Source organism: Microtus ochrogaster, linkage group LG2, assembly GCF_000317375.1.
Source record: "Microtus ochrogaster isolate Prairie Vole_2 linkage group LG2, MicOch1.0, whole genome shotgun sequence".
NCBI classification, from domain to species: Eukaryota; Metazoa; Chordata; class Mammalia; order Rodentia; family Cricetidae; genus Microtus; species Microtus ochrogaster.
Genome location: NC_022028.1, coordinates 7,257,890 through 7,267,901, shown reverse-complemented (window position 1 = coordinate 7,267,901; position 10,012 = coordinate 7,257,890). Strand labels below are relative to the sequence as shown.

At 44.1% G+C, this 10,012-nt stretch overlaps 1 protein-coding gene across 1 annotated transcript; it reads right to left on the bottom strand.

Moving 5' to 3' along the window:
- Nucleotides 1-60: 60 nt before the first annotated feature.
- Nucleotides 61-8,980, bottom strand: Enpp5 (ectonucleotide pyrophosphatase/phosphodiesterase 5 (putative)). The gene is made up of 4 exons (XM_005359808.3): nucleotides 8,816-8,980; nucleotides 5,537-6,400; nucleotides 3,567-3,743; nucleotides 61-1,380 (listed from the first exon to the last, which is right to left on the bottom strand). The coding sequence occupies exons 2-4, from the start codon at nucleotides 6,363-6,365 to the stop codon at nucleotides 968-970; spliced, it is 1,419 nt and encodes a 472-aa protein (XP_005359865.1). The 5' UTR covers nucleotides 6,366-6,400; nucleotides 8,816-8,980; the 3' UTR covers nucleotides 61-967.
- Nucleotides 8,981-10,012: the final 1,032 nt, after the last annotated feature.

Below are 10,012 nucleotides of genomic sequence, written 5' to 3'. Positions count from 1 at the left end.
AATAAATAAATAAAATAAATATTTAAAAAAAAGAAACAACAAATAAGCAAAACCAAATGCTATTTTTTTAATCTCACTTGATTTTTAATGTGATTAATAGCGTTATTAGCAAATATGCGAATAATGACAGGCAGGATAAAAACACTGCAGAGACGGTACCTGGTCTCTGCCCTTCAGACCCCTGCTACACTACACAGAAAGGAAGTCTAGTGCATGGCATCCTCATGATGGAGTCAGGACTAGGACTCATCAACAAGAAGCAACGACTAATGGGAAGAGCTTTAGAATGCATCTTTCAGTGTTTGAATCTACCGGAGGAAAGAAGTAAATGAAAACTTTGCTCCTTGGTGAGGAGACGGAACTAGAAATACCCACAAGGCAACCTGCTGCTGGAAATGCATCTCTCCAACATGCAGGCCACAAACTTGGTCCCCTTGAGTTTTCAACGCCTTCACTTTCTCTTCCTCCTCCCATTCAAGGAGACAGATTTCTACATAATTCGAGAATTGCTTGAAACTTCCCTCCATCTGTACAGGAAATGCTAGTATTTGGTGATAGAGATGCAAAAGGTTGTCATTGTCAACCGAGTTACTAGGCATAGTGATAAAGTGCACTTCAGAGAAAGGTACCTCGTGGGATAGGAAAGTGCAACGTCTGAGGTACTGTCAAAAGTGCAAAGCTGTTAAGTCTGTACACTGTATGCACATGCCAACCCCAGTACAGCAGGATCTACCCCCTAAGCCACAGGAAGCAGGGGAGATGTACTCTCACCGACATCTTTGATCGTGTGCACACAGGAGCGTTTGGATCTGTCTGTGTGTATCTAGGTAGGTGTGAGTGTGCCCAAGAGTAACTGCTTGATGGCCTGTGCAGATGTCTAGGAATTAGCTTCCTAGAAGTTGGAGGTTCACCATTGAGAGAATTTTGCAACCTCTACTTTGAAATGCCATTCCGTGTTAAAGAAGCACTACGCTTGCAGCAATGGTTGAGCAACTTCCACCTGCATATACTGTAAAGTAGGCACCTGGCTCTGAATTAAATGCTTAACGAGAACTACCAAGAATACAATGACTATAATGCTGCCAAGACAGATGCCTATGTAATAAGGGTAGGACTCCTCTGGCTCATACTCGCCTGGCTTGTGTGTGGTATTCTGTGTGTAAGGAGTAACTTTTGGAGTTGCTGAACTGAGGAGATCGTGGACATTCCTGAATGATCCATTGTGTGGCAGGGCGGTGATATTGAGGAGGTGGCAGAGCAGCGGATACAGATCTGTGGAGTTCATGGCTTCTTTTGTGAAATTCTTTCTGAAGGCAGGACCGTGGGCTAAAAATATTGGATGCATTTCTGCTAATGCATTATCATAACCATGGTTGCCTACTGTGAAAGAGAAAAATGCATGAAGAAGTTAGCCAACCAGATGGCATTCAAATGGAAAGATTTATCGTATGGTCATGTTCTGACCTCAAGTGCAAATTTTATCCCATTTGACTTTACAAAAACGAAATCATCTTTTCTAATCTCTGCTGCTGTCAACCCCACAAATCACCTCAAGAAATCAAATGGTTACAAATCTATCTTATGGTCTCTACTCCCTTAGACAGCAAAGAAGGAAGGGAACATGCAGAACTGGGTCAAGTCAAGGTGGGAAATGCAGGTGGATGGTCTGTCTACGGTTGGTTGTTGTTTAGCAAACACTTACAGGGTAGCTACAATGTCTAATCATTCTAAAGCAAGGTGGTGTTAGTCTTAACAGTATAAGCAAACCCCATAATCCCCAATAGAAAGTGAAAGCAATGCATAAACACAAGACAGTACAGTGATCCACCCTTTAGTCACAGCTACGACCCACTACGAAAACCAGGTCAGAACGTGTAGGCATAGTGAGAACTTAAGAAGTCGGTCTTCTGACGTGCATACCCAGAGATTCCATTCAAAAACAAAGGATTAGAGCTACTTATTAAAAACTGAATGGCTGGCTGACACAGTATCAGAGCAAAGACATGGCGATGGTTACTGTGAAGATGGTGATCTATGAAAACTGACAGCCTTTTATTTTAGAGTAATAAAAACTGACTCATGACTCCAGTTCTCTTACTTATCCTTGCTACAAGGAAATTCACAACAGCATCCAAATGCAGAAAGTGAACACTCAAGTCCACTCTCTGAAAGTCACTGATCTGTCATTTCAAAAGTAATCTGAAGTCTTCCTGTCAATGTGATCCACCTGCAGAAGTCATTCTAAATGACATAACTCTTTTCAGTTTATTCAAGGAAGGATGACGCTGGGCTTATGAACCAATATAGCAAGTATCAGACAAGGTACTTTGCTTATCTGCTTAACTGATAATAACATTGAAAATAAGCCATTATATAATATTATCCAGAACTGATTTAAGGGTGGTTGCCATCATTTCTGTGAGAAGTTGAGACCTAGATTCTAAGTCATATAAGAAAGCAGTAATAATTCTTTCATATAACATGTGCCAGAGAACCAGATTTAGGAGGAAATCTTAAATAATGGTAGTTGCTAAAATAAATGTTTGATTTAATGGGCAGTATTTAATAATGAGTAGCCAAGGGAGATGGTTCTCAGACACCACTGTGAACGAGACTCCTTGGGGCCACATAAAGACTGAGGGCTAGGCCACGTCCTCCCAGTGTCCAATTCAGCACATGTAGACTGGGCTCCAGGATGTGCCTTTTCAGCCATTTCCAGCTGATCTACATACTGTTGTGCCGAAGGATGCCCTTAGAGAACGCCTGCCTTTGGACTCAGGAACTTGTAGAATTCTGGCAGCAAAGGACCATAGTAACAGCCTATCCATTGGCTAAATGAGCATAATGTAATCGAAACAGAATCACTGAGGTTTTTCTATCAAAAAATAAATGTGAGCAGCCCATTGAGCAATTGTAGGTCACAGAACCGAAGTCCTATGATGTCTCCCTAAATGGATGTTAACTTAAAATGTATATATATCCTCAAAGATAGCAGACCTTTTCTGAGTGACTGCTCAGACCTGCAGAGTTAACAAGCGGAACAAATGAAGGCAGAAATGACTCCCATGACACAGCCTCCCCAGCTTCCTTGATGCGATCGAATAGTGATTTACAGATTATGTGTGGGCACAAATGCTCAGCAACCAGAATGTACTTATCTGCTGTTCGGAGCCACACGAACACCACAATCACACGGCCACGCAACTACTTCGCTTTCAGCCACGCAACTACTTCGCTTTCAGTCACTGAACAGGGCAGCAGCTCAATTCTATCTAAAGCAACACTTCTCTATATTTTTCTCCCAGAGTTGGGGATCAAGCCCAGGGCCTTATTAACAGATTACACGCTAGGCAAGCATGTCTGCCACCACGCTCTATCCTCAACCTTGAATGTCTCCCATGTACATATCTTAACATTTCTAGGTGAGTATTGATACGGCACAGACCCTTCAACAGTAAAGTAACAGAGAGTTAAGAAAAATCAGCAAGTAAACTGCTGTATTATCCGCAGCCTCCACGTTAGCAAGAACCGGTGCAGAATGAGAAGAAATACGATCACATACTCACACATGAAATCGTCTGACTTATTCTGCAAAATATACCACCCTTCGTCGGCCACAGCCACGATTGGCTGAACTCGATCACTGTGCTTGTAGTGCCATCGCTCTGGAATTTCCTCCTTTTTGTAGACTGTTAGATTAGGATGGGCACCGGCCAGGGCATCATAGACTTCATCGAACTTCCCTATGGAGGAAGGAAGAGAGAGGCTCCCAGAACAAGACTCGCATTCCTGCCGACGCAGGAGACTCCCAGCTGATGAAAAGGGCCGGGAGGGCGAGCACAAGGAAACGGAGGAATCATGCGTGGTGGACTCCGCACCCTGAAGAAGAAAGAATCTCGAGGGGGAAATAGCAATGGCTACTCCTCTGTCACTAGCACGTTCTCTTACAGAATAAAGGGCCTTTAAGAGAAGCAGGAATCCCTACTTTCTGTGTAGTCATAGGAGCGGTGGGCTGTGTCCCGCCACCCAGCTAGCTTTACCCGAAATAATTACACGGACACTGTATTCTTTTAAACACTGCTTGGCCCATTTCTATCTAGCCTCTTCTAGGCTAATTCTCGCACCTGGACTAGCCCATTTCTTATCATCTGTTGTAGCCCACGAGGTGGCTTACCAGGGAGCTTCTAGCCTACGTCCATCCTGGGTCGGAGCTTCATCGCGTGTGTCTCAGAGAGCAGAGCTATACCCGCGTCCGCCCAGGAGCTGGGAGCATGGCGTCTCTGTCTGAGGCGTCTTACCTCACTTACTCTTCCTCCCAGCATTCTGCTCTGTTTACTCCACCCACCTATGTTCTAAGCTATGAGCCCAAGCAGTTTGTTTATTACTCAACCAATGAAATCAACAGTTTGATATATGACACTCCCACATCATTTCTGAAGACTTAAACATGCAGATAGGTGCACACCACACATCATCTGTCTTATAGACGCTACCAAATATCAAGGATTTGTGAAACCCGAATGAGATCATGGCTTAGACTAAACACGTGGCAGTCAGCCACTACGGATGTAGGGACAGAATCTCTGCAGAAGAGCATGGTATGTGGAGGCCACAGGTAGGGAGAGGATGATCAGAGATGGCAAGCAGCCTGAGAAATGGAAAGGCCCCCAGTATATTGGGGGAATTGGAGAATAGCCCAGAATTTCCAATGTATCGCACCTCGCCACTATCTTTAACTTTGGTTCATCAAATCCATTTGCTCTCTGTCTCTCTAGTCCCCACACCTCAACAAGAGAAAAACCACAATAGCACTCCAGTTGCCTGAGGGAATCTAATGGATTGGTAAGACCGCTGAGTTGCAAACTGTGTGTGCAGGCACACACGCATACTTCCACGTGGCTACGTAATAGATTCTGCTTAGCTCCCCTGAGAGCGCACAATTCCCACTGGTGAGGTAGCACAGTGTTTCAAAATCCGTTCTCTCCCTTGACACAAGTCCAACCTTCCAAGGTGCTACAGTTCCATCCGGAAAGGCGGGCCTTGCACGTTCAGCTACAGTTGCGGCTTCTGGGTGTTAAAGGTTTACCTATCTTTAAAATGTAGCCAACACAGGGGATTTTTTACAAATAATGTAAGGCACTGTTAAAACTTGCTGACCGAAATGAAAATAAGCCCGAGATTGACAAACATTCTCTTTCTTATTCTCTATTGCTTCTCTAGTAAAGGGGTCTTCATTAAGGGTCTATTGATGGTCACAGGCTTCCAAGAGATGACTGTAATTATATCCAAAGGCCATATCCATTTCTTCTGAGGGGGGGGGTCATAATTATTTTTATCATACTATGTGATTCTAAAATGCTTAAAACCTATAGCCCAGGTGTCAGTATTTAGGCAGGGGAAAAGAGATCTTTGCTTTCCAAGTCTAAGAATCTTAGTACACTGTCAGGACACATGTGCACTGACTTTCTGAAGGACAGGAGCTTAAACGCTGGGCGCGTGCAGTGCTAGGCTCAGATGGGCGTGAGGTCAGACTTACCTTCTTTTGGCAGGATGGCAGCTACAGGTGAGTGGTCGATCAGGGTATAGTGGTCTCTATTCAGATAGCGGTCCAGTTCTATCACCCTCTGCTTAGAGCACTGGGTCATTCCATGATCGCTCGTGATGATTAGGTTCACGTTATTCCATAACTTGGCCTTTTTCAGCATTTTTATCAGATACCCTAACTTGTAGTCGATGTCTGAAATGACGGGCCCCATGAGGGGACTGTCAGGTCCCACATCGTGGCCTGTGTCATCAGGCTCTTCCCAGTAGAGAAGACCGAGGTTGATGGGGTCTTTGGCTGTAAACCATTCAATGATTTTGGCAACTCTGTCTTCAAAGGAAACAGACTCATTGTAAGGTAGGTAGTGGGTAGGGAACGTCTCATGGATCCTTACGTCTGCTCCTGGCCACATGGCTGCACCACTAGCGTGCCCTGCCTTTTGGTTGGTAATCCATATGGGTGTGGCTTCTTCCCAAAACTCAGAATCATAAATGTCCATGTGCTCCAAAGAGAAAGATTTGTTCAGAATAGGATCAAACATGCTATTTGCAATAATCCCATGATTCTCTGCAAAGAGACCAGTGACCAGAGTGTAATGGTTAGGGTAGGTCTTCGTGATAAAGACATTAGTGACCTGCTTCACATGAACACCGTATTTCATGATATAATGAAAATAAGGTGTCGGAACTTTATATAAGTAATCCCAGCGGAATCCGTCAAAGGAAACCACTAGAACCTTCTGCTGTTCTGGCTGGAGAGAAAATGTAGTTGAATGAGTTAGGGCAGCAAGTGTGCAAGACAGCACGAAAAACTTTGGAATCATTTTCAAAGTCCTTAATCAGCTCAGCATAAGGTAATCTGTAGAACAAACATAGAGAAGTTAATGGTACCAACTGGGATTTGTACATTTTCTTCCAAACTGAGTCACAGCCTGGAAAACTTGTGGTGTAGAACTCCCCTTGACAACAGGACACCAGGGCCAAAAGCTTAAGTGCCATTTAAAAAAAAAAAAAAAACCAACCAAACAAAAAAACCCAACTTTTTACTTTCCACTAAACCATCAAAATATATTCCTTAAAGAAATCATTTAAATGGGCTCCACAATGACATTTAAAAAGATGATTGGCATATATGACTTTTCAGAGACACTTTCAGAATGATCTAGAATGCTTTCAAGTTTTTATTACCTTTTTATTTGGGGTGTGTGTGTGTGTGTGTGTGTGTGTGTGGTGCATTTATACACGTGCAGGCCATAATGTGCTTGTGGAAGTCAGAGAACAACTTCTGAGAACCACTTCTCTCCCTCTACTGTGTGAGCCCCTGGGAGTGAATTCAGGCTGTCAGGTTTATCTGCAAGAGCCATCTTACATGCCCAACCCAGAATTCTGTCCAGGAACTTTTATATAGTTAAGGGACTCCTGACTTTATTATGAATAGGACAAATACAGAAACATAGCAACAGAAAATACTATTGACTTATTCAATAGTGGTACATACACATACACACACACACATATAAAATATACATTTTCATAGTCAACCCCTATGCTCGAATCTTCTGTCTTAAAAGGTATTTTTATAAAGAGAAAAGTAACAAAAATATTTCTTTTTCTGTTTGGTTGATTTTGTTTTTTTTCCAGACAGGGTTTCTTGGTGTAGCCCTGGCTGTCCTGGAACTCTCTTTATCAACCAGGCTGGCCTCGAACCCAGAGATGCACCTGCCTTTGCCTCCCAAGTGAGGGGATTAAAGGCGTGCTCCACCACTGCCCAACTAAACATGGTTTCTTGAATGAAATAAACTTTGTAACTTTCAACTATATTTAGAAAATGTAATCTATATTAATTTGTTAACCATCAAATCTTCGGGTTCTGTGCACTGCACAAACAGATTCTAAACTAGGTATAAAGGAAGCATACTTCTACAATTCGATCCAGGTTACAATCAGTCAGCATCGAGAAACCATTTCCCAAGATTCAATTTCTTTGAGTCCCCATTTGTTTTTCTTTAACATGTGTATGTGTCTTAAAAGTCAATGCAAAGAAGAAGCATAGATAAATGATCCTGTGCGAATCGGACCAGTTCTCATCATGGCTTCATGCAAAGAAATCTCTTATATTCGGCTTTAGCATCTTCCTAATTCAAATACGGTGAAGCCATTATCATAACTCAGAAGAGGCCCGGTCTTGCCCTGCTATATTCTAGACTGAGGTGAATGTAACCTGTGTGGCATGCTGGCTTTGCTTGCATAGGAGCTTAAGGTAAGATTTGTTTTTTGTTTCATTTTTTAGTTTTTCAAGACAGGGTTTCTCTATGTAGTCTTGGCTGTCCTGGAACTCACTTTGTAGATTAACCAGGCTGGCCTTGAACTCCCAAGGATCTGCCTGCCTCTGCCTCCCAAGGGCTGGGATTAAAGGTGTATGCCACCACTGCCAGACTAAGATTTGTTTTGTTTTTAACTGTAGTTTCACCTAAACTTGAAACTCATTTAAACACTGATCTCATGACAATGATTCCAAACATAAATTTAATATTGTATCATGAATGCCACTCTTTCTTTTTTTTCCAATTCTGGAAGCAACATTAATGAGGGCTGCAATGGGGGAGTTAATTGTATGCAGGATATTGCAAGTATCCTGACTAACCTTTGTGACCCATCCCGGTTCCGTCCCCTATTTCTTTCCCCCCAGTTTTGTCTCCCATCCCACTAACACGAGGGAAACTTATTATCAACCAAATATAATTTAACGCCAAGAAAGAATCAATAGCACGGAACATCTGATTTTCATCTATTTTAGGAAATTCAGTTAATTGCAGTAAATAGAAGAAAACTCTTTTCCTGGGGCAAACTGAGCTGAGAAGATATGAAGTGCTGTCTAAAGCTCAGAAATGTTTGTCAATAAAAACCAACATAAATACGTGGGTGACATAGCGCAGGTGGGGGTGGGGATGAGAAAAATGGACAGATCTCTTTCTTTTCTATGCTGAAAAGGCACAAAGCCCTGAAAACCTTTAGATCTGGATGCAAATCAAGCTGGCCTTCCCAGTCCTTCCTTGCCCCAGCTTCCCCCACCTCCACAGCCTGTGCAATCAAGAGCACCAACCAAAGGGCAGAGGGCAGGGAAGAGGAGTGGGCTTAGAGAAAGGTGTTCGAGGGGGTGGGGTGGGTGCACCGGCTCTTCACCATCGGGGTTACTAGGCCTCCCCGCCCCCGGCCTGGTGATAGCCCCAGTGTGGGCCTCGGGAAAGGAGGCCACTTATTCCCGGGGACTCACCGGCGCTGTGGTCGGTCGGTTCCGGCGGTTCCGGAGCGTTAGGGCCGGGGAGCTGGCGGGGAGCAAGGGACGCCGGCGGGTCCCGAATCCCCGTAGGCTCACCTGCAGGGAGTCCCAGCGAAGAGCACCTGACCCATCGCCGCCCACCCTGTTACTGGAACGCCATTGGCTCCCTCAGGCATGTCGTTCAACCTGGCAAAATATCCGCCCCTAGGAGTAGCTGTGCTGCCTGTCAATCAGTAGAAGCGGGGGCGGGCGCTGCCTGGGTTTGGAGGAGGGGGACCTGGTGGCCAGGCTCAGAGAAAGCCTGTCACTGGGAACTGTTCTATTAGGCCTGTTACCTCACTGATGCTAAGGGACCATACTGTCGTATCCCAGTGGTTGATAGCTTGTTACAGCCACTTTTGTTCAATCACTTGTTCTGAGTTTTCTACTCCCTTTATCATAAACTGGTGACATCATTCTGTAGGTTTTCATTGGAGGAGGGTCACCAGAATATCTAAGAATTGTCATGAGATGATGTTTATTGTTTGAGACAAGATCTCATTTTGCTCAGGCTGGCCTGGAACTCGGTTTGTAGGCCAGGATGGCCTCGGACCTAAGACCTTCTTGCCCGTCCTCCTAAATGCTGGAGTTTACAGGCGGTCATCACCATGCCTGGTTTTATGAGGCTCTGGGGATTAAACCCAGGTTTTCCTAGATGCCAGTTGAGTACTTCATCAACCGAACTATATCCCTAACCTTCATTAATTCTTTTGTTCACGAATAGCTAGTGTCAAGTACTTTGTCTGCAAACAGCTTCGGGAATCTAGTCTGCTCTGTAGTTCAGAGTTTGCGGTTCAGACCACCCAAACAATAGCCCCACCCCCACCCCACCCCCCGAAAGCTCCAGTTAAACCAAGCCAGGCTCCGCTGGAGTAATTTACTCTGGGAGGAAAGCAGAACTGTCTGGATGGTTTGCCAGGCTCCAGATGCTGCTGTGTCCACAGTGCATTAGACCTGTCATTTCAGGAAGGCACCCACATTTCTGGTTTGTTAGTGGTTCAGTTTCATTTTTTTTCTTTTATTATGGCAAACTAAGTTTTAAAATGTAATTAATGATAGTTTAAGACCTGAAGGGGTGTAGTCGGGGTCCTGATTTGTCTATTTGAGTCAAATGACACAAACCATATATACGACATGCCACTTTGGGAGACT